The sequence below is a fragment of the Oryx dammah genome, unplaced genomic scaffold (genome assembly GCF_014754425.2).
Source record: "Oryx dammah isolate SB20612 unplaced genomic scaffold, SCBI_Odam_1.1 HiC_scaffold_5, whole genome shotgun sequence".
Lineage (NCBI taxonomy): Eukaryota > Metazoa > Chordata > Mammalia > Artiodactyla > Bovidae > Oryx > Oryx dammah.
Window position 1 is genome coordinate 3,240,300 of NW_024070189.1, and position 25,237 is coordinate 3,265,536.

Below are 25,237 nucleotides of genomic sequence, written 5' to 3' on the forward strand. Positions count from 1 at the left end.
CCACGAATCGCAGCACGCCAGGCCTCCCTGTCCATCACCATCTCCCAGAGTTCACTCAGACTCCCGTCCATCGAGTCCGTGATGCCATCCAGCCATCTCATCCTTGGTCGTCCCCTTTTCCTCCTGCCCCCAACCCTCCCAGCATCATCTTTTCCAGTGAGTTAACTCTTCGCATGGTGGCCAAAGTACTGGAGTTTCAGCTTCAGCATCATTCCTTCCAAAGAATACCCAGGGCTGATCTCCTTCAGAATGGACTGGTTGGATCTCCTTGCAGTCCAAGGGACTCTCAAGAGTCTTCTCCAGCACCACAGCTCAAAAGCATCAATTCTTCGGCACTCAGCTTTCTTCACAGTCCAACTCTCACATCCATAATGACCACTGGAAAAACCATAGCCTTGACTAGACAGACCTTTGTTGGCAAAGTAATGTCTCTGCTTTTCAATATGCTCTCTAGGTTGGTCATATGACCCAGTAATTCTTCCCTAAATACATACCCCAGATGATTGGAAACAGTGACTCGAATAGATCCTTGTTTATTTGTTTTCATTTATCATTATTCATAACAGACAGAGGGTAGGAACAACTCAAGTGTCCATTGAGGTGAATGAGTGAATGAAATGTATGTATGTACAATGAAATACTATTAGGCCTTATACTGCTGCTGCTGCTAAGTCACTTCAGTCGTGTCCGACTCTGTGCAACCCCATAGATGGCAGCCCACCAGGTTGCCCCGTCCGTGGGATTCTCCAGGCAAGAACACTGGAGTGGGTTGCCATTTCCTTCTCCAATGCATGAAAGTGAAAAGTGAAAGTGAAGTCGCTCAGTTGTGTCCTACCCTTAGCGACCCCACGGACTGCAGCCTTCTAGGCTCCTCCGTCCGTGGGATTTTCCAGGCAAGAGTACTGGAGTAGGGTGCCATTGCCTTCTAATGGAATGAAATGCTGTACCTGTTACTGTATGAGTGAACTTTGAAAACACATGCCAAGTTAAATAGACTGGACACAAAGAACAAATACTGTAAGGTTCTACTTATATAAATTACCTGTTTAGTCACTTCAGTCATGTCTGACTGTGTGACCCTATATAGCCTGCCAGGCTCCTCTGTCCTTGGGATTCTCCAGGCCAGAGTACTGAAGTGGGTTGCCATGCCCTCCTCCATGGGATCTTCCCAACCCAGGGATCGAACCTGGGTCTCCTGGGTCTCCTGCTTTGCAGGCAGATTCTTTACTGCTGAGCCAACAGGGAAGCCCTATAAAGTACCTACTAGAGGCAAATACATGGAGACAGATGTAGGTAGAGTGTTTCATGGGGTAGGGGAAGTGGAGAATGGGTACTCAGTTGGCTTCAGTCGTGTCCAACTCTCTGACCCCGTGAACTGTAGCCCACCAGGCTCCTCTGTCCATGGGATTCTCCAGGCAAGGATACTGGAGTGGGTTGCCATGCCCTCCTCCAGGGGATCTTCCTGACCCACGGATCAAACTTGCATCTCCTGCATGACAGGTGGATTCTTTACCACTGAGCTGCTGGGGAAGCCCAGGGAATGGGTACTTGTTGCTTAATGGGTAGGGAGTTTCTATTTGAGGGGATGAGAAAGTTTTGGAAATAGTGGGGATGGCTGCACAATACTATGGAAATAATGCCACTGAATCGTGTGCCTAAACGTGGTTAAAGGAGCAACTTTATGTTACATACATGTTACCACAATAAAGGAAAAAGAAATGCTGAATTTCTGAGATAAAGGAAACTCTCAGTCTCATCTAATCTATCTCTACATGCTCTAGTGATAGTTAAATAAAGAGCAGGTATGTAACCTCTATGTTGCTGATCAGTGACTCAGTTGTGTCCAACTCTTTGTGACCCCATGGACTGCGGCTCTCCAGGCCTCCCTGTCTTTTACCATCTCCCGGGGTTTGCTCCGAATCATGTCCAGTGAGTCGGTGAGGTCATCCAGCCATCTCATCCTCTTTCGCTCCCTTCTCTTGCCCTCAGTCTTTCCAGCATCAGGGTCTTTTCCAGTGCGTTGGCTCCTCGCATCGGTGGCCAGCATATTGGAGCTTCAGCTTCAGCATCACTCCTTCCAATGAATATTCAGGATCGATTTATCTTAGGATTCACAAGTTTGATATCCTGGTAGTCCAAGGGCCTCTCAAGAATCTTCTCCAGGACCACAGTTCCAAAGCATCAGTTCTTCGGCGCTCTGCCGTGTTAGCGACTGTTCATATATTCTGACTGTATATTCATACATTTAATTTCTCTCTTGATTTACTGCCACTCTCTGAGATTGCTATTATTTCATTTTTATAGATGAGTAAGTTGTTACAGAGAGACTATTAGTAATTTATCTGAGATAAAGTAGTAAGTGAGAGGGCTGGCATTCATATCCAGAGGTGCCTTGAGTTCATACTCAACCCATTTAGCTCATTGCCTTCCCTCTGCACATGGCATCCTTGTATGCCTGCTTAATCGTGTCCGACTCTTTGTGACCTCACGGACTGTAGCCTGCCAGACTCCTCTCTCCATGTTTTCCAGGCAAGAATGCTGGAGTGGGTTGCCATCTCCTTCTCCAGGGGACTTCCCCGACCCGGGAGTGGTACCTGTGTCTCCTGCACTGGCGGGCGGACTCTTTACCAACCGGTGCCACCTGGGAAACCAGGACACTCATTTTTTGTCCCTGTAATGATAATTGTTACTTACAATGAGGGTGAGAAAATAGAGATCTCGAAAAGCATTCTTTATCAAAATGTTTTATAGTTAAGTAGTTTTAAGAGTGTTTTAAGCGTTCTGTCTCTAAATTAGCATCACAGTTGACAATGGGAAGTAAATGTATTTTGGGTGCTTTTTATGTGACAGGCATTGTATTTTGTGCTTTCATATTTTGTTATCCCCTTTAAGCTTCACAGTAGCCCTGAAGTATTTCAGGATGAAAAATTGAATCTTTTGAAAGTTAAATAACTTACCCATGTTCACATAGTTGGGAAGTTATGGAGCCAATATTCTCTTTCTGTTTTGCTTGATTTCTGAATCTTGTCATGTGAGACCATATATAGGATTTTAAGCTGGGATGCACAATTCAATGACTATAGAAAATATTTTCCATCTGTAACTGGGAGTATTGAGGCTTCATATAATTCAAGAAGGCCTCTTCATGGGAATTTATAGTACTTATAAAAATTTCTGTTCTCATAAATCCTAGTGAATAGTGTTCTAATAGCTTCCTTCTTTACCCATTGATAGTAATTATAATGTATAAGACATTTACTTAGTACTTTTATATGCTTTTCAGTGTGCCAATACGCATTTCTAATTGTGTTATTAAGAAAGAAACTCCACAACCCAGTGAGGTACAGGTATGCATTGTTAAAATTCAGTGTAAGTCTTCTCACCTAATGGGCCTGATAATGGAAGTTGGTCAGTTAACTGAAATTCAGTTAAATGATAGAATCACAAAATCAATATGTATGATAAACATTTAAATTAAAAGTACTATATAATTGTAGATTCATTTAGTGAATCTTTTGATATAGAGTCAAGGCCTTTTTCTTGAATTAGAGATAGAGTTTTACTTTATTTTACTTATATAGATTTACCGACAGCTCAGTGGTAAAGAATTTGCCTGCAATGCTTGGGACACAGGTTTGATTCCTGGGTCGGGAAGATCCCCTGGAGGAGGAAATGGCAGCCCACTCCAGTATTCTTGCCTGGAGAATCTCATGGACAGAGGAGGCTGGTAGGCTGCAGTCCATCGGGTCTCAAAGAGTCAGACGTGACTGAGTGTGTGATGGATGGATAGATTTTATTTGAAGTATAACAGTCAATTTTTATTAAGAATTGAAGTGGGACAGGAATATGCGTGCAGCTTCTTTGAGGTTGTGATTTTCCCAATATTTTATAATTTTATAGTGTCTCACTGAAAACTAATTTATTGGCATGTTTTCATGGCTTGTTCTCATTGAATGTAGAACATTCAACCTTTTTATAGCATGAGCTTTCTTTTTCTTTCTCATTTAAGTCAGTTTATTTAACATCTACTGTAATTATGTTAAAATAATTATAATTAGAAAAAATGGGTTTGGAAAGAAACATCACTTCCTGTTGACCTATTATTTTTTTTAATCTCAAGTTTTGCTGGCATTTGTTTTTTCAATGTGGTGGTGGTGTTTTTTTTACTGTGGTAGAATCTTCATAATGTTTACTATTTTAGCAAGTTTTTCATTTTAACAACTTTTAAGTGTGCAGTTCAGTGGCATTACGTACGTTCACTACGTTGTGTAACCATCGTGGACTCTATTCTGATTTCTAATTAGTGTACTTTCAGGACCTATTCTTGCTACCTCATGTAAGTGGACTCATACACTCCTAACTCTTCTGTGTCTGGCTTATAACTTGCATAATGTTTTCACTGTTTGTAAAGTCAAATAATATAAATTTAGGAAAAAGATTCAAATTTGAGTCCTTAAAGTGGGTCAGATGAGTGGCAGTTTGAAAAATTTACTTTGCTTTCTTTGATATCTCATTGTTTGTGTTCCTCTGCTACCAATGATGAAACTATTGAATCAAATTATGAAATTGTTATTTTTATGATTTCACAAACATGAATATTTAGTGTAGTTGGGCAAAGTTACTATAAGATATGGATTGGGTTTTTTTCACTGCTTTCTTTTGTATATGTATAATGGTGACCATGGTGATATAGCAGTAATGGAAAGAAGGAACAAATTCCCTCTTCTATTGAATGTATACCTCATGTTTTAAAAATATGTTTTTACTACTGGTTTTGAAAAACTTTCCTGTGACCTTGGAAAACCTAATCTTACTTTTATCCCAGTGCAATCTGTGTTGATGTTTCAGTTATCTAGATTCTTTGTTGAATTATACTCTTCCTAAGGTGTTTGTTTTATTAAAAAAGTAACCCAGTAACAGCAAATAGCTTGTTAAAACATATTCTCTTTTGTAAATTCTTAAGGGTAGTGTGCAAAATTTTAGTTAAAATTTGAGATTCACGGAAAATCATCTCCAAGTATTTTAGAGAAAATTTTGAAAAGTACCTTTGGAGTTCTAAGGGCTTCCCTGGTGCTCAGAAGGTAAAGAATCTGCCTGCAATTCAGGAGACCTGGGTTTGATCCCTGAGTCCCACCCTGGAGAAAATAATGGCTTCCCACTCCAGTATTCCTGTCTGGAGAATTCCGTGGACAGAGGAGCCTGGTGGGCTACATCCATGGGATCACAAAGAGTTGGACATGACTGAGTGACTAACACTCAAGGTTCTTGAGCAAAACTGTGAATAATCTTAAATGACTATTATAAAAAGGAAAAGAATAAGTCAAGGATAATCCTGTTTATATTGATTTAGTCTGTTTATAGTTCTAACTGCTGTCATGTGCTAAAGTGAACTATGGATGAATAGGTGGCTTCATTTAAGTGCCAACACCCTGTGTATTAAATGCTTTCCTTCAGAGCTGACTGATGGGTGCCCTTGACACATGAGAGTTGGAGGAGAGTTTCTATGACTGCTCATTCAACTTGCACCTTTCCTAGGGAACCAGATACTGGACTTGAATTGATAGAGATTCATAGCCTCCTAAATGACATACTGGGGTTCTGTGTCTTTGGTACCTAAGACCATTTACTTGGTGAAGAATGAGAGTTCAGATTGTGCCTGGCATGTCAGATGCAAATAGCATTGAAGGGCAGGCTGGGTGTGAATATGTGTGTGTTTGTGTTTATTTCTGGGCTCTTTGTTCTGTCCATTGATCTGTGCCTGTTTTTGTGCCAGTATCATACTGTTTTGATTACTATAGCTTTGTAGTATAGTTTGAAATCAAGTGTGTGATGCTTCCAGCTTTTTCCTTTTTTCTAAGGATTGTTTTGATTATTTGAAGTCTTCTGTGGTTTCATATAAATTTTATGATTATTTGTTTTAGTTCTGTGAAAAATACCATTGGTATTGCACTGAATACATAGACTGCTTTGGTTAGTGTAGTCATTTTAACAATATTCTTCTAGTCCACGTGAATGGTTTATCTTTCCATTTATTTGTGTCATCTTCAGTTTCTTTCATCATTGTTTTATAGTTTTCAGAGTACAGATCTTTTACCTTCTTGATTAAATTTATTTCTGGAACTTTAGAACGTTTATTTGGGGTAACAGTGACTAGTACAGATAGACACCAACATGGATGCAGTCTTTCCTGGTATGTTTAGTGAGGTTGTCTAAAATAGAACCTCAGTTTCTTCAGTGAGACTAAATGATGGTGATTGTCCCTTGAGATGCTCTTCCCTAGTAAGTTATTAGGGTCCTGTGCTGCTAATGTCTGCTGAGACTATTACAGTGGTTCTTATGTATGTATGCTGCCCATGTGGCTGCTCTATGGAAAGTCACAGTCACTTGTTTATAGATAAAGCCATCAGAGCTACTTGCTAAGGTCAAAACACCATGTAATGGGTTTAAACATCTCTTCCAGACTGCAGCAGTATTCAGTTCAGTTCAGTCGCTCAGTCATGTCTGACTCTTTGCGACCCCTCATCAACCGCAGCACACCAGGCCTCCCTGTCCATCACCAACTCCCGGAGTTTACCCACACTCATGTCCATTGCATCGGTGATGCCATCCAGCCATCTCATCCTGTCGTCCCCTTCTTCTCCTGCCCCGAATCCCTCCCAGCATCAGGGTCTTTTCCATTGAGTTAGTTCTTCGCATCAGATGGCCAAAGTATTGGAGTTTCAGTTTCAGCTTCAGCATCAGTCCTTCCAATGAATATTCAGGACTGATTTCCTTTAGGATGGACTGGTTGGATCTCCTTGCAGTCCAAGGGACTCTCAAGAGTCTTCTCCAACACCACAGTTCAAAAGCATCAATTTTTCGGTGCTCAGCTTTCTTCACAGTCCAACTCTTGACATCCATACATGGCTACTAGAAAAACCCTAGCTTTGACTAGATGGACCTTTGCAGCAGTATAACTTACCTATTTCAACATGAGACTCTACCAAGCTGTCCACAGACATTGATGTCTAAGAGTCTTATAGATACCTGTTACTCCTTTTATCCAGATTCTGTTCAGATTTCTATTCTAATCCTGGCTGGTACACTAAGTGTTGAGGTCTCTTTATTGCTCAGTATCTGAATAAATTGACAAATAAGACGTTGAAATAGTGGCAGAGGGAAAACACCAGCTTTAATACACAGGAAGGCTAGATTGGGAATGTTGCTTACTAATAGAGTTGAATACGTCTGTTAATACAAATGCTGTAGTTTGGTCAGTGGGCACAGTCACCATTCACTAGGCTGAATCAGCAGTGTCCTGCAAATGTAGAAGTAGGTTGTTCCTTGTGGGCAGTTTATTCTCAAGGAGCAAAAGAACAGAGATGAACTGAACATATTCAGCTTATTAATGTAAGCTAATTAATAATCCTTGTAGAGACCAGGAGTTAGACCAGAGTTCACAGGAGGGATGCAATAGTAGAGAAGCATTTCCTGTCTGTTTCTGTGTGTGTTTTCTTGATTTATTCATTTTAGAACATCTGTGCTGTTTCCTTGCTATGGAAAGATGAGGATTTAGCTCACTTATCCTTTTCTGTCTCCTATCCGTTCATAGTATCAACATAGTTCTAATTTTGGTTAAATAAGTATTCAGTATTTACATTTTATAATTGTGTAAACACCTTTTGTCCTCATTTACTTCACTAGTTTTTATATCTTAACAGTGATGGCGCCCCCAGCTTCCCCCTTCCTGTTTTAGTGTCTGTGTACAGATACTTGGTTAAATTTATTTTCTTAAAGCAGACAGCAGTCTGGACTCCTCGAATGCATACTTTCGCATTAATGGTCGTCTTAGTGTCTCACCTTCGCTGTTATTCTTCATGTTCTCTTCTCGCTGTTCTGTGAGGTGTTCTGTTACCTAGATGTCATGCCTTCTTTCTCTGGGTGTACACTCATGTTTTATAGGGCACAGACTGTGATCTCTTCCTGTGATCTCTTACGAATATATGGGACGTAAGTCCTTTCTGAGAATTTGCATGTTGTGGAAATGTCTCTTTTCTACCCCTCACACTTAATAGAATCAGAGATTTGAAATAATTTTCCTTCAGTATTTAATGGCGTTGCTCTGTTGCTTTCTTTCAATGTTCTCATTAAGAAGTTTGATGCTATTTTCATCTTTAATCCTATGTATGAAATCTGTTTCTTCCTAGCAGTCTGTAGAATATTTTTTATACCCACAGTTAATGAAACTTTATGATGGTTTGCCTTGGCATAGATCTACTTTTGTCATTTGTGGTTGGACGTACGGGTCAGTCCTTTTGGTCTGGAAGTCAATATCCTCTCATCCTGGAACATTTTATGGAATTATTTCTTTTAATTCCTCCATTTTCACTGTGAAAACAGTCATCCTCCCATTTTCAGAAGTGTGCTTTTGCTCTTGTCTGTCCGTGGCCTACCCCCGTCAGAGGACGCTTGTGGTGCAGGGCCCTCAGTGAACTGCAGTCTTTCCCTGCTGTCTGAGAGGGGCAGGGGCGGGCTCTGCAGTGGTGGGGGCTGCTCTGAGGGGCTGGCAGCTTCTTTAGTGGACGTCTCAGGAGCCCTGGCGCCCTCCACACCAGCCCTGCCCTCGCCTCTGCACACGTGACCTTGTTGGGCGTTTTGGTCATCAGTTAAGATATTACTGCTCTGCTTTCTTCGCTTACTGACTTTCAGTTCGGCTTTCTCTGGTCTGAGTAACATGCCAGTGTATGTTTGTTCTAGAAATATATGTGCCTTTTTAATGCATTGTAAGATCTGGTAGCACATCTAACGAACATGATGAAAACTGATGACAAAAAATGCTGTCACTGAATCTGTGACAGCAGTGATGTTACATGAGATTATTTTTGCTTCCTATTGTTTACAGAGTTATGCATACTGCTAAACTACTATGATTGTCTGTTAATAAGTGAAGGAGAGGTTAAAGTTCATTAGAGAATAGCAAGTAAATAAAAATGTACCTTTTTTTTTTTTCCCCTGTGCATTTACCTGGAATCCTTGATTTCCACCTGTGGACCCAATTTAGAACTGTTGAATTAAATAGAACATGGTAGTATATGGGGCCATAATCATGGATCCCTTTATTTGTCCATTTTTCCAAAAGACTTCTTTACAATGAAAATCTCTGATCAACCTTTTCAGTCATTCAACACATATTTACTAAGTATCAGCTGACTGTTAGACACAGGCACCATGGTTACATTAGTGAAATCTCTGTCTTCATGGAGTTTATATTTCCAGTGGAAATATATTTGGTTATCGTGTTACCTAGATTAAAATAACATGCCTTGTGTATATCACCATTCCTAGAAAAATAGTTGAAATTGTGTATCTTTCTTACTTTATTTGAAACAAAACTTGAAAGTTTTTGTTTACAAATGATTTATTTGCAAAAAGATGTGAGAAGATTGGTAAAAAAAAAAGAAAAAAAACCCCAATACCCATTATTGTACTGATCAGAAATAACTACTGTAAACACTTGGGTGTATATTTCATCTCCTTTCTATACATATGTATATATTTAAATATGTATGTGTATACATAAATATTCATAATTAGTGGAATTATATTATAAAACATGTACAGTTTACATTTTATTTCTCAAGTGTTTACTTCAATTTTTTTGTTGTTGTTGTTCAGTTACTCAGTCATGTCCATCTCTTTGCGACCCAATGGACTGCAGCACGCCAGGCTTCCCTGTCTTTCACCATCTCCCGGAGCTTGCTCAAACTCATGTCCATTGAGTCGGTGATGCCATCCAACCATCTCATCCTCTGTCATCCCCTTCTCCTCCTGCCTTCAATCTTTCCCGGCATCAGGGTCTTTTCCAATGAGTCAGCTTTTCACATCAGATGGCCAGAGTATTAGAGCTTCAGCTTCAGCATCAGTCCTTCCAATGAGTATTCAGGGTTGATTTCCTTTTGGACTGACTGACTAATATTACTTGCAGTCCAAAGGACTCTCAAGAAACTTCTCCAACATCACAGTTCAAAAGCATCAATTCTTCAACACTCAGCCTTTTTATGGTCCAGTTCTCACATCCATACATGTCTACTGGAAAAACCATAGCTTTGACTCTACAGACCTTTGTCAGCATATTAATATCTTTGTTTTTTAATATGTTGTCTAGGTTTGTCATAGCTTTTCTTCCAAGGAGCAAGTGTCTTTTAATTTCATGGCTGCAGTTATCATCTGCAGTGATTTTGGAGCCCCCCCAAATAAACTCTTCCACTCTTTCCATTGTTTCACCATCTGTTTGCCATGAAGTGATGGGATGGGATGCCATAATCTTAGTTTTTTGAATGTTGAGTTTTAAGCCAGCTTTTTCACTCTCCTTTTTCACCTTCATCAAGATGCTCTTTACTTCCTCTTTGCTTTCTGCCATAAGGGTGATATCATCTGCATACCTGAAGGTATTGATATTTCTCCTGGCGATCTTGATTCCAGCTTGTGCTGCATGCAGCCTGGCTTTTCTCATAATGTACTCTGCATATAAGTTAAATAAGCAGGGTGACAATATACAGCCTTGATGTACTCCTTTCCCGATTTGGAACCAGTCTGTTGTGCCATGTCTGTTTCTAACTGTTGCTTCTTGACCTGCTTATAGGTTTCTCAGGAGGCAGGTCAGGTGATCTGGTATTCCAGTCTCTTTAAGACTTTTCCATAGTTTGTTGTGATCCACAAAGTCAAAGGCTTTCAGTTCAGTTGCTCAGTCACATCCGACTCTTTGCGACCCCATGGTCTGCAGACGCCAGGCTTCCCTGTCCATTACCAACTCCCGTAGCTTGCTCAAACTCATGTCCATCTAGTTGGCGATGCCATTCAACCATTTCATCCTCTGTCATCCCCTTCTCCTCCTGCCTTCAATCTTTCCCAGCATCAAGGTCTTTTCCACTGAGTCATTTCTTCCCATCAGATAGCCAGAGTATTGGAGCTTCCTTCAGCTTCAGCATCAGTCCTTTCAATGAATATTCAGGACTGATTTCCTTTTGGATTCATTGGTAGAAATTACTAGTCAGTCAGTGTAGAACTGCCTGAAATCAAAGGCTTTAGTGTAGTCAGTGAAGCAGAAGTAGCTGTTTTTCTGGAATTCGCTTGCTTTTTCTATGATCCAACGGATGTTGGCAATTTGATCTCTGGTTCCTCTGCCTTGTTGAAATAGCTTGTACATCTGGCAGTTCTCGGTTCATATACTATTGAAGCCTAGCTTGACGGATTTTGAGCATTACTTTGCTGGCATGCAATATGAGTGCAATTGGGTGGTACTTTGAGCATTCTTTGGCATTGCCTTTCTTTGGGATTGAAAGGGAAACTGACCTTTTCTAGTCCTGTGGCATCTGCTGATTCTTCCAAATTTGCTGGCATATTTGGAAAAGTGCAGCACTTTCACAGCTTCATCTTTCAGGATTTCAAATAGCTCAGCTGGAATTCTATCACCTTCACTAGCTTTGTTTGTCCTGATGCTTCCTAAGGCCCACTTGACTTCACATTCCAGGATGTCTGGCTCTAGGTGGGTGATCACACTGTCGTGGATATCCAGGTCATTAAGATCTTTTTTGTGTAGTTCTGTGTATTCTGCTTCTGTCCATACTGTTTCTGTCCTTTATTGTGCTCATCTTTGCATGGAATGTTCCCTTGGTATCTCTGATTTTCTTGAAGAGATCTCTAATCTTTCCCATTCTATTGTTTTCCTCTACTTCTTTGCCTTGATCACTGAGGAAGGCTTTCTTATCTCTCCTTGCTATTCTTTGGAACTCTGCATTCAAATGGGTATATCTTGCATTTTTTCCTTTGCCTTTCACTTCTCTTCTTTCATCAGCTATTTGTAAGGCCTCCTCAGACAACTGTTTTGTGTTTTGCCTTTCTGTTTTTTGGGGATGGTTTTGATTATCGCCTCTTGTACAGTGTCACAAACCTCCATCCATAGTTCTTCAGGTACTTTGTCTATCAGTTCTAATCCCTTGAATCTATTTCTCACTTTCACTGTGTAATCTGAAGGGATTTGATTTAGGTCATACCTGCATGGCCTAATGGTTTCCCTTCTTTCTTCAATTTAAGTCTGAATTTGACAATAAGGAGTTTATGATCTGAGCCACAGTCAGCTCCCGGTCTTGATTTTGCTGACTATATAGAGCTTCTCCATCTTTGACTGCAAAGAATATAGTCAGTCTGATTTTGGTGTTGACCATCTGGTGATGTCCATGTGTAGTCTTCTGTGTTTTTGGAAGAGGGTGTTTGCTACGACCAGTGCATTCTCTTGGCAAAACTCTGTTAGCCTTTGACCTACTTTGTTTTGTACTCCAAGACCAAATTTTCCTGTTACTCCAGGTATCTCTTGACTTCCTACTTTTGCATTCCAGTCCCCTATGGTGAAAAGGACATCTTTTTTTTGGCATTACTTCTAGAAGTAACTAGACCTACTTCTGGTAGGTCTGCATAATAACTGTTCAGCTTCAGTTTTTTTGGCATTAGTGGTTGGGGCATAGACTTCAATTAATGTGATATTGAATGGTTTTCCTTGGAAATGAACCAAGATTATTTCAATTTAATGGTTATCTAATATTCAATTTCATGCAAACACCATAATTTGTAACTTTAAGTTACTTTCTGTGTTTTACTATTTAAAAATGTCTTGTGCTAATTTATTGTAGCTAACTCTTACCAAACACCTTTAGTTAATTATTTCAATAATCTGTTATGAATACTTTTAAATACATGGAAAATCTGAAAGAATTTTAGAGTGGACACCTGAATACCCACTATGTAGTTTGTATAATTAACTTTTAGTGTATTGACTTTACTGTAAATCTAGTCAATTATCCATTCTTCTTACATTTTTTGGTAAATATTTAGATGCTGAGTCATATAATTTTCAGGCAGATTTTATAAAATTTAAAAAATTTTCTAAATCCTCCATGATTTTTAGTAATAATTTATACACTTTGAACTCTTGTCAGCACTGGGTTTCTTGTTTTAATGTAACTTTTTAGATACTTTTTGATTTATAGATTTTTACTAAATTTTCTCATTTTATCTAAGATGACTTTCTTCATATATGATACTCATAAAACAATGTTTATTTATCGTTTGCTTTATTATCTAATTTCTCCTCTAGATTTTGGAAAGGAATGTATGTAATTTGTTCTATATGGTGCTAAATGTTTTTTAAGGGGACATTATACTTGTAACTTTTAAATGTACACTTGAGGAAAGTAATCAGGAAATCACTAGTCCCTTTTCTTTTAGTGTTTGTAGTAAGTGTGTGAATAAGTGTAAACTGGAATATCGGCTCTAGCACATTCAGTCGTTTTCCTCTGTCACAGTGTCAATGGGCAGATGGAGAAAAAGGACACATTGAGGGCAGTCAGAGCTAGAAGTAGAAGCTCATGAATTAAGCGCTTGTTCACTCACTCACTGTATCATGTTTCACTTCTTGGGCTTTGGTTTTATCCCTTGGACCTCTATTCCTTTCAGTCTAACAGTATGACTGATAAAAAGACTTAAGAGTAATAAAGATACAAATTTGAAGTGTTAAGGAACCTAGGCCTCTTGGTGGATGGATAGTGTGAGGCAGTTGAAGCAAGGAAATGATTAGAAGGTCACAGGGTTTATACAGCAGTGTTTTAAATGAGAGATTGCCTGCATTCTATTTTAACAGGAATTGATAAATAATTATTTAACTTTGGTATAGCTATTTAAAAAGTTATTTGGAAATCCTGCTAGAAATATGTTGACTTTGTTATTTTTGGAGCATTCAGCGAAATCTCTTTATTTACAGCTGGGGTCGAAATGCAGAGAACTGAAAGATATTCATTTCGGCCAGTGTTACAAGATCTCAGATGAAGGCATGATCGTCATAGCTAAGGGCTGTCTGAAATTACAGAGAATATACATGCAGGAAAACAAACTAGTAAGTACTTCTTATCATCCTTCTGTTTTTCATTTAACTCTTGAATTCCTTATAACTCAGTGTTATCAGTTTTTTTTTCTGCTGATTTCTTTTGGTGGTTTAGAGGCAAATTCTACTTCAAAGCAAGAATCTTCTTAAAACAGTGATTTTTATAATTTGATTTTATAGTCATGTGGATGCTTGCTTGTATGTGGTACTTACATGTTAAAAATTCTTCATTAGCATGTGCTAATGTGTTTTTTCTAAACTGTGACAGTGGTAAAAATTAATTGGAAAAAATGAAATTTGGCTGCCAAACATGAGTATGTAGTCGTCATTCCTTCTGGTTCCCCTAGGGATTATAGTAATTTTAGATAGTTAGGAATTTTTAATATTCGAGAAGATGAACATTTGTGAAATAGAGCCTTTCACTTAGTATGGCGTAAAATGGAATTCAGTAAATTGAGACAGATAATCTTGGTAGTTACATAGGTTTTAGAGTGTTACATAGAATTTATATTATATTTTAAGCACATGTGTAGATAAGCATACACACTGTTTTATAAATATATTTAAAACCATGTCATTTTCTCTTTTTGAGATATACTTTACATATCATGAAATTTACCTTTTAAAAATGTACAGTTCAGTATTTTTTAGTATATTCATAAAGTTATGCAGTCATCATCACTAATTCTAAAATGGTTTTATTATCCCATAAAGAAACTTTGTGTCCATTAGCTGTCCTTCATTCGTCCTTCTTCATTCTGCCTTCTGCTGCTGCTGCTAAGTTTCTAGCTCATGGCAACTGGTAATCCACTTTTGGTTTCCAGGGATTTGTCTCTTCCAGACATTTCATGTAACAGAACCCAGTATGTGGTCTTTTGTATCTACCTTCTTTGCCTGACCATATTTTCTCAGAGTTCATTTGTGTTATAGCATGTATCAGAGCTTCATTCCTTTTTATAGCTGAATAATATTCCAAAATTCATTTAACTTTGATTTGATGAGTATGCAATATAGAAAAAGAAAACTTTTTAACAGAAAAAGTTGTCACTGCAGAGGCATTAGTAGAGTTCTTGATGTTGAAAAAATACTCTACATTAAAATGTAGAAAAAAAAATGTAGGCAAGATGGTCCTGACCATGAATCAGATTCACAAAGAAGATGTGTTTTTTAAATGTATCTACAAAATTGATGACTTCTCTGGTGGTTCAGAGGTTAAAGCATCTGCCTCCAATGCGGGAGACCCTGGTTCGATCCCTGGGTCGGGAAGATCCCCTGGAGAAGGAAATGGCAATCCACTCCAGTATTCTTGCCTGGAGAATCCCATGGACGGAGGAGCCTGGTAGGTTACAGTCCACAGGGTCGGAAAGAGTCAGACACGACTGAGCGACTTCACCTTCACCTACAGAATTAAGAGATCTTTTTGTTGCCCCTCTCCCCTAGAGTTAGTTTATAAAATTTAGTAAACACCTCTCACGTATTAAGGTAAGTTTTGAAAAGTCTCTAAGAAACATCAGCACTTCAAGTAACATAGTGCTTTTTTTTTTTAAAAAAAAAAAGATTATAGTAAGAAAAAAATTGAAACACTGTGAATTAAGTTTATGTTAATTAAGTTTTAATTAAAGTTTATGCTTTTATTAACACATAGAATTATATATTTCTCTAAAATTACATAATAAAAATACTTCCTATTCCTCTTTACATTTAATACAATTTTAATAATCACTCCTGAGTCTTTATGTTCTTTTGGAGACAGTAAGGTCTTCCGGGTCAGAGAGAGTGAATTTTTGAATACTGCGTTGTGACCCTGGGAAGGCTACTTAGGGTTTCTGAACATCTTTTGCAAATTGGGTTATTAGTATTTGTCTTTTTGCAGGTTGTGGTTTTGAGGATTAAATGACATAATGTCCTTAAATTGTGCAGTATTAATTCTGACTCATAGGAAACATAAAAAAGCTAGTGGTTTTTATGAGATCTTGACTGTGTTTGTCGTCTGTTTCCAGTTTACACTCAAGATAAATTAAAAGGTGGTAATCCCAACTTACAGTTTTTAATATTTCTCCCATAATGGAAACATTTGTTGACTGATTAATATTTGTTTTCTTGTTGAGCAAAACCAGAGAAACATTTTTATTTTTTTATTTGTCTTTAGGGTGAAAACCTTTTATTAATTAGAGAAAACAACATAAAATGAAATTTAAAATTGACATTTAGAAAGGGCAAAACAAATCCTACCTGATCAAAGTCGTGTTTGTTTGGTTGTTCACTTTTAATGTCCCAAATCAACATTACAAAATACACAGGTGGCGTCTCTGCACCCAGGCCAGCTTTCTTTACCTGTCTCTTGAAATGTAGCCGTCTGTGAGCCACTGATTCCAGGAGCATTTCAGCCACCGAGAAGCTGACTGGTCTACAGCTTTGAAACCCTGCCCCGAGCATAGAATCCCACATACAGAAGACGCTCAAAACATCTTTGTTTCAGCGAAAAATTTTGGTCAATGGTTTCTCAAAGGAATTGACCATGTTTTTGGAAGGTTCTAGTTACATTCAAATGTCCTTGATATTATGGTCCATTAGAAAGATATTATGTACTTAGATGCTAAAGGAAATAAGTTTTTTATGTAGTGTTATTCAGGAAGCATTTTGATTTCATTGTAAATTTGAAGTAATTTTTCCTATGTTTTAGTTCAATGCAATTCTTTCAATTTAGAAAGAGAAATTGAGAATCATTTGAACTCTTTCTGTTGGACAGTTAAGCTGTTGATAACTCATCTCCCATAGGAACTTTGGTTTGTATTTTTAGGAATTATGAATAAGGAGAAATATTTGAATTACTTGCAAAGCTGCGATTTTAAGTAGTCTGGGTTTTTTCTCTCTGAGATGTATTATCATTAGTTCCTTAGCAACAAATATTTTAAACAGGGTAAGTAGAAATAATAATCTGGTTAATGACAAATAATATTTATGTATGCGGATATGTAATTATACTGTATATTTAACTATAGACAGGGACAATAAATGTCATTTAATAGAACAAACAACTAATACAAATACTTAGGAGAATATTGTGTTTGAAAGGATGCCAGCAGAACTTTACCTGTACAGATAGATATTGATCATTAGCTCAATTATTTTGCTAATGCTCGCATCAGTCTTCTTAGGAAGAACCTTCTCGAGAGTGTTAGAGTTTCATTTTGTGGCCTGAAAACAGTCACAGTGTGGTGCTTTTCCAAAGCATAAAGCTTGCTGACTTCAGAATGTCAAACTGTGTGCTTTTATATACACTGAGTATTTGACTAAGTATATACCGTTTTAATATATCTTGGCCTTTAGATGGCAGCATTGTCTTTGTATATTTCACTGACATAGCTCTTGTGTCCTTGATGTAACTGTAAAGATAAAATGCTTATACATGGATTTTTGCAGATATTTATGGTTTATTTTTAATTTTGTCGTTTAAATGATTTTAGGGAAATTTTCTTTAAAACATGAAATGCTTAGCTTTATCTTGAGTGTTACATGGTGAACTTGCCGTCTTACCCAAAGTAGCAGAATATTTGAGTGTGCTTATTTGTGGCGCTGGAAGTGAGGTAGACGTTGGAATGGGGAAAGGGATGTGTTATTTACCAGAGGGAGCTTTATGCAGGCATCAAGTGAGGACAGTGACTGGGCATTTTTGGATTCAGATGATTGATGGTGAAGCAAAGAATTGAGGACTTAGATGTAAAATCCTCCCCCCCAAATAATGGGTTTTTGTTTTAGTCATTTTTTGAATGAGACAGGTGCCATGCACCTAGATTGGATGTATCTTGCATTTTCTATAAAATGTTGTATAGATTATAAAAACAGATCTGAGGAATACAACTAATGGGTGTCTAGCATATTGTATACAGCCATCTGTTGTCTATTAGCTATAGCATTAATATCACTTTTGTGCAGTACTGGCTACAAAATTATTCTAAAGCCATGTTTAGTTTGTATATATAGTTATTGATGATCTAGAAACTTCCTTAAGTATATTTTCTCTGCTTTTTAATTTCCTTTCTCCAGATTTTGCTTCTCTACATTTTGAACAGAAGTTCTTTGGGCACCTTTTTATTTAATTTTAAAATGATGGGGTCAGATAGATTATCTACATTTGCTATCCAACTTGATGTCTTGAAGTACTTATGTCTTAAAAATGTCTTAAAGTTTTATGATTTTGAAAATGGTTTCTATCCTAAGGCTTAGGGTCAGCATATTTGCTATATATGTGTTATACTTATTTGGCTTATTTTTAGGATCTTCTACTTTGTAGAGTTGAGTTATGAACTAGTATAGATTTCGGAGTTACCCAAGAAACTAGTAATATATTATGAATAGATTTTAGAAAGTTTTCGGGAAATGATGAATGTTTTCTGGTTAAAACTTGATTTCCTGTCAGGTAATTATGACTTTTTGTCCTTTCCAACCTCCCAGTGAATTATTTTGCTAGTTTTATAATTCTGTGCCATCTCCTTTGGCTCCTGCTGTAACGTTATTTGTAACATTATTTTTAATGTTGCTATCCTTTGGAGGCCTACATGTATGAAGTAGGATCTAAGTTTACCTCTCTTGGTTTCCTTCTTCCAGGCTGGAAGCATTTCAGGGAATGAATGAAGCAAACACTTAAGTTTGAGTTGAAATGAATTCATCCCATGATCCAACTGTTTCTTAATCATGTGATGCAGTTAATTATCTTAATTTTTGTACTTTGATCTCCTTGTTTGTAGAAAGGATATAATACTACCTCAGACTTGTTCTTAGGCAGATCAGACTAAAAGAGATTGAGATGAAGTACAAAATGTTGTTGAGTCGCTCAGTTGTGTACAACTCGTTGCAACCCCATGGACTGCAGCACGCCAGGCCTCCCTGTCCATCACCAACTCCTGGAGTTTACTAAGACTCATGTCCATTTGAGTCAGTGACGCCATCCAACCATATCACCCTCTGTCTTCCCCATCTCCTCCTGCCCTCAATCTTTCCCAGCATCAGGGTCTTTTCTAATGAGTCAGCTTTTCACATCAGGTGGCCAGAGTATTAGAGCTTCAGCTTCAGCATCAGTCCTTCCAATGAATATTCAGAACTGATCTTTAGGATGGGCTGGTTGGATCTCTTTGCAGTCGAAGGGACTCTTAAGAGTTTTCTCCAACACCACAGTTCAAAAACATCAATTCTTTGGTACTCAGCCTTCTTTATGGTTCAACTCTCACATCCATACATGACTACTGGAAAAGCCACAGCTTTGACTAGATGGACCTTTGTTGGCAAAGTAATGTCTCTGCTTTTTAATATGCTGTATATAGTTCCAAATGTAGAAGTCTTTATTAAAAGCTTTTCTTTTCCTCTCCCGATTGGAGCTCACTTTCTGGAGCCTACCAGTGTGCACCGGTTGCTGTCAGTGCCTGCCGTCACTGACTATTCCTGATTTCATCCATAGTTACCCACAGTTTAATTCTTTATTTTTGCTGCTTGCTGTAATTTGAGGTTGTTGAAGCAGCTAAGTGAGTAGATTGGTAGCCATATTATCATCAACTAGGGTAAGTAAGGTAAACATTCGCATCAAAGCTTAAATAGCAGTAACTAATTCAGCATTCTATTAAGGCTTGTCTTTCCTGACTCTTTCTTTTCACCTTAGAGTGAATATATTAAGGGATTTGGTCCCCGCTACCCTCCAATACCCCCACCACATTTTTGTTGTCTTATTACTCAAATACTCTTTGAGAACTGAGTTTACTTGTAATCCAGACATAAGTGATGTACATTTATGAAGGATTCCATTTTATAAGTACTCACTTTGGCTTCCAAAGTCTCCTAGGGTGGATATTCATCTTCATTGCCTTTCCCCTCTGAATGGAAAAAACATTTACTTGCATCAAGAGTGGTAGTTTCCAGTAAACAGTGATCCACAAATATGGCATTCTGGAGAAGGTGACAGTAAGTTATTAAACTTCATCTTGTCTTTGTTACTACATTTCAGAATTTTGCTTTCAGTTTTTGATATTTAAAAAGACTTAGTAGTGGTTATCTCACTGAGTGTTTATCATGTACCCAGGCACAATGTAGTTTTACATAATTAATTTTCACTTATTCCATTTTACAGATGAGGAAATTGAGGCCTCAAAAGATTAAGTAACAATAGATAAATGTCACAGTCGAGGTTTTAACCCAGATCTGTTGGATTCCCAAGCATTTGTCTTCAAGACCTTTGATTGCCTGAATACATCACAGATGGAGCTAAATCTATATGCCTTTGAACCAAGCAGTAATTTCCAAAAGGCATTATCCCTCTTAAAACATTTACTGACAGGTGCTGTAAGCCATCAAAGGAGGAAGTTAATTGTTAGCATGAGTAGAAGATCCTTTTGCTAGAATAATAACTGATTTTAGGGGGAGCTGCTAATACTAACAGAGATACACTGAACTCTTTTCTAGGAAAATTAGTAAAATTGTCAAAGAGAAGAAGTGTCTTCTGGAGAGTGTTCAATGTTGATATTAATCCTGTATAAATATAAACATAATTTTATTAGAATTGCACTCATGCAGCATTTTTTACTTTCCACAAACATTTTTTATGAAGTTTGTGTTTAGAAGCTAAATACTATTTCATTTTTGTCTAATAGATTTAATAAAAATTCTAATGAATTAATGAACTGATAGCCTTCCACTCTATCCCTTAACTCTGTTTCAGATGTTGATTTGGTACAGTTAAAAATGGAATACCTACTGTGTGCCAGGCACTCAAATAGTGTTAAGGAGTTTAAAAAGTTATACTGCCAAAGAAAGGATATCCTTTTCTAGTGATAATTGCTGTGGAAATGCCAGTCGCAAAATAAGTACTTCTGTGAGAGACCAGGGAGGAATCCGGAAATCCTATAAATAGTCGGTGGCATTTGAATGGGGTCTTGATTGCTACTTAGCAATGTGGTGACTGTGATGTAAGCAAACGCTCTTGTGAGGAAAGTGCCGCTCTGGGAAATAGCATTGACAAAACAAGGCGTTAGAAAAACATGTGGAATGTCTAGTTAGTGGTGGGTGTCAGAGTCAGATTAGGATTTTATCGTGGTGGGATGTGTGTTCATAATTGGGTCTGTGAAGGAAGGTAGGGACCAGGTTGTTAAGTTTCTTGAGTGTTATGCTAAGAAATTTGTGTATCTCTTGGTAACTGGGATTGTAGTTTGAGATTTCTAATTTGAAATGTGGTCAAATATTTCAGTCTTTTATGTTTTCTAATTTTAGGAAATTAAAAACATTCAAAATACTGAAAAGAGTAATAACATCTGTAATATATGCTCGTCACCTAGACATCGACAGTTGTTAGCCTTTTTGTTAAATTTGTTTCTTCTTGAATTAATAAAGCAAATAAACTTGAAGTCTCTTGTCTTACATCCCATGTTACCACTATCTCTTTCTAAAGGTAACTACTGTGATGATCTAAAACGCTTAAAAAACCGATAGCTTTAGCAAACATGATGGATGCCACAAGCAAGAGTCTAGCCTTGCTCAGTGTGTGGCCCCAAGTAGTTTGTGTCTGTGTCTTATGCTATCTGGTCAACTTCTGGTCTCACACAGTTTGTCAGGCTGCAGTCTCCTTTGTTTGCTTTTAAGTTGGTTTGGTATCTAGCTTAATGAGTGTGTAATGCCTTCTTTTAAGCTTTCAGTGTTCTGTGTGTGAATGTGTCTCCTGTTTATCCATTCATGTTAAGGGACCCTTATGTTGCTTCCATTGGTTTGCTTTGTAGGTAAAGTTAACAACAAAAGCTTTGTGTAAGTCTCTTGGCTTATCTATGAGACTTTCTCTGGGAGCTAGTCTAGAAATGTAATTAAAGGGAGCTAAGATATCAGATACATTTTGGAATTTTTGATAGATGATGTCAAGTTGCTCTTCGTGAGTAGCTAGAATCATGGTTTACAGGTGTGTCTTGCTGATGGACTGTCAGCTCTTTGGAGGATAAAGAGCACCATGTTTCCTTTTTATCCCATCCACCCACATATTGGCACATAGTAGATAATAAATGTTGGTTTAGTGACTAATGGCTTACTGTTGTATTGAATATACTTTTAAAGGTATTTCTTCTAGCATTTTGGGAACATGCTTTAAAAAGTGGGTGGGCTTAAGCTTATAAATAAAGCTTGAAAAATAGGTTAAAGATGGAGAGTCAGTGGTTTTCTGGCTTTTCAAGTAAGTAAATTTCTTTGCTCTAGCTACTCTTTTAATGATGCTCTTCTTCACGTATCAAGTTTACCTAGCCACAGTCATCAATGTCCTCAAGGATTATTTTCTGGGGTAATATTTCTTAACAACATGCCATTCTGATGAACTAGAATATAATTTTATCCTTGTCAAAATTACATTGACTCGTACCTTCTTACCATTAATAAAATTGGTTTTATTTTGTTCGGTGATGTTCAAAAGATCTACTTTAATTAAATGCTAGAGTTATTTGGCAAACTTGAAAAAAAGTTAAAATGTTACTTGGCATATTTTTCAAGCTGCAGAATGAATACATTTTTATTCATCATACCTTCTTTGGTTGAGCTTACCATCTCTCTTTTAAAACTGTTTTTCTGTTTTCCTTCTGTGGGTATCGTTTTTGTCAGATATCTTGGTAAGGACTTAACTGTGTTCCTTCATTTTAAAGGCATAGAAAACCATAAAGAGTGCGTGCGCGCATGTGTGTGTCTCTCTTCTCCTGTGTACCGGTGTGGTAGAGTGCAGGCAGCAGCTTCGATAATATCCACATAAGTTTCTTTTGGGTTGCATCAGTTTTGTTTTTTGTTTCTTTTTTACCCAGCATGTTTATTTAAGTAATTGTATTAATTTAATGACATTGAATTTAGTTTACAGATTTTTGGGGGCCCATCAGCTGATGATAGGAGTTCCTCAGATTCAAACAGAATCACAAGTTGAAGTAAGCTTGGTATTAAAAACTGATACAGATATTCCAGTGTTGATAATGAATTTATTACAGCTAAAAGTTTTATTGTTGTTTAGTTGCTAAGTTGTGTCTGACTATTTAGCGACCCCATGGACTATAGTCTACCAGGCTCCTCTGTCCATGGATTTCCCAAGCAAGAATACTGGAGTGGGTTGTTATATCCTTCTCCAGGGGATCTTCCTGACCTGGGGGTCGAACCTGAGGCTCCCGTCACGTCTCCTCCATTGCAAGCGGATTCCTTACCACTGAGCCACTAGGGAAACTCAGAATAGGAGACTCAGTATTTGCATATTGTTAATTTTCTTTTTTTATCAGATTCTAGATTACTGAAAATAAATTTATTCTGGGTTTAAAATTTATAGTTGATAGATTATCCCTAGTATTGCAATTCTTTTACTGGTGTTATTTTCCACTTACATACTCTGTAGTTTAGATCCTTTTTTTTTTGTTTTTTTTTTTTTTTTTTTAGTTTACTTTACTTTTTGTTAGTTTTTGTTTACTTTTTCTAGGAGTGCATATTAAAAAATCAGAAAGAGGTTTGGAACAAATCAAATTATTTCTCAAATATAAATGTGAAAGTGCTGTCTCAGTCTCTGTGCTCAAGTGTTGGCAAGTGGGTTGAGATAAAGAGCCAAATCATTAGACTTAGCAAATAGAAACTTTATAAGGTTAAATGACAGTGGAATGCTGGGAGTACATTAAGTCTGCCTTTTATGAGCACACATTCTTCAATTACCTTTCTAGGCTGTCAGTCAACAAGTGAGATGTGTTGCTTAGATCTGGTGAGAAATTTTGGCTTATAGCTATCACAGAGGTGTTGGTGTATTAAGATATACAAGACTTAATTCCATTTACTGTTTTCGTGATTAGGCTTTAGGGGAGAAGAATTTCTCTTTTTCTAAAATGTGCCTTTCAGAACGTCTTTTATAAACTATAGTTGAATCTGGCTACCAGGTGATAAGATGGTTCTTTTCAAGTATTTTATTATAGTTATTATCAAAAGATGCATTGTCATGAAAGTGCATCTAAGACATCCTGTGGTAAGGACTGTTCCTATTTCTGCTGCAGACTTTTCTTATCCCTATTACCTATATTGTTTCTTTTTGCTGTCTTTCTTCATGTTCTTATTAAAAGTCTAGAATGAATTACCCAGATGACAGTATTGGGGTAAAATCTTTTCCTTGGACTGTACCTTCTGGTTTTTAGTAGCTGAGAAATTGAGGCCAGATGAAATATGTACTATTTTGATATTACTTATTTTTTAACCCTCCAATTGCTTCCTATTTTATGTAGCCACATAAAATTTAGGTTGCAGAAAAGACCAATATTGTATTTTTCTTTAATGAGTGCTCTACTTCACTATTTTTGGTTTCTAAACTGTGATAGAAATTAGTTACTCCAGGAGAGTCCTTGTGAGTAGAAAATTTGTTGAGTCTATTGCCAGGTTTTCATTGACTATTTTTGATTTAAGCATAATATCTAGGTATTTATCATTCACTGTAATGTGATACATAAATGAATATATTGAGAATCTGTAATCCAAAGATAAATAGTTATATATCAGACTCCTAATTAAACTGTGTCTGGGTGATTATTCTTATTCTTTGGGCTTCCCTGGTGGCTCAGAGGTTAAAGTGTCTGCCTGCAATGCAGGAGACCTGGGTTCGATCCCTGGGTCATATTTTCCCCTTATTGAATATATATCTGAGAAAACAAAGAGGAAGGTGAATATTTAAATTCATTGTTTTTAGAATGCCTATCAAATAACTACAAATTATAAAATTATCTTCATCATTTAATGCTGTTTTTTTGCTTTGACTCCTCTGAGAACAAGGTATAATTAGGTTAAGCCGTGATTTGTAGGTTCACTGAGTGGGAACCAAAATACAGTCCCATGCCTGTTTACTAGGTTAATGCTAACTTTAAATATTTGACCCTGGTGGCTCAGAGGATGAAGCATCTGCCTACAATGTGGGAGACCCTGGTTCGATCCCTGGGTTGGGAAGATCCCCTGGAGAAGGAAATGGGAACCCACTCCAGTATTCTTGCCTGGAGAATCCCATGGACAGAGGAGCCTAGTGGGCTACAGTCCATGGGGTCGCAAAGAGTCGGACACGACTGAGCGACTTCACACACATACATAGATAGTTTGGGGGCTTCCCTTGTAGCTCAATCGGTAAAGAATCTGCCTGCAGTGCAGGAGACCTGGGTTCAATCCCTGGGTTGGGAAGATCCCCTGGAGAAGGAAATGGCAACCCACTCCAGTATCCTTGCCTGGAAAATCTCATGGACAGAGGAGCCTGGTGGGCTGCAGTCCATGGGGTCAAAAAGAGTTGGGCACGACTGAGTGACTGACACTTATAGATAGTTT

The 25,237-nt window shown here is 37.7% G+C and overlaps 1 protein-coding gene across 1 annotated transcript in view; it reads left to right on the forward strand.

Annotated features, from left to right (window-relative positions):
- The window catches only part of FBXL17 (F-box and leucine rich repeat protein 17), a 504,895-nt gene that overhangs the window by 34,536 nt on the left and 445,122 nt on the right, over window positions 1-25,237 (forward strand). Inside the window, exon 5 of the mRNA XM_040239500.1 lies at window positions 13,793-13,924. Coding sequence (XP_040095434.1) covers window positions 13,793-13,924 — 132 coding nt within the window. The remainder of the gene's footprint in view (window positions 1-13,792; window positions 13,925-25,237) is intronic.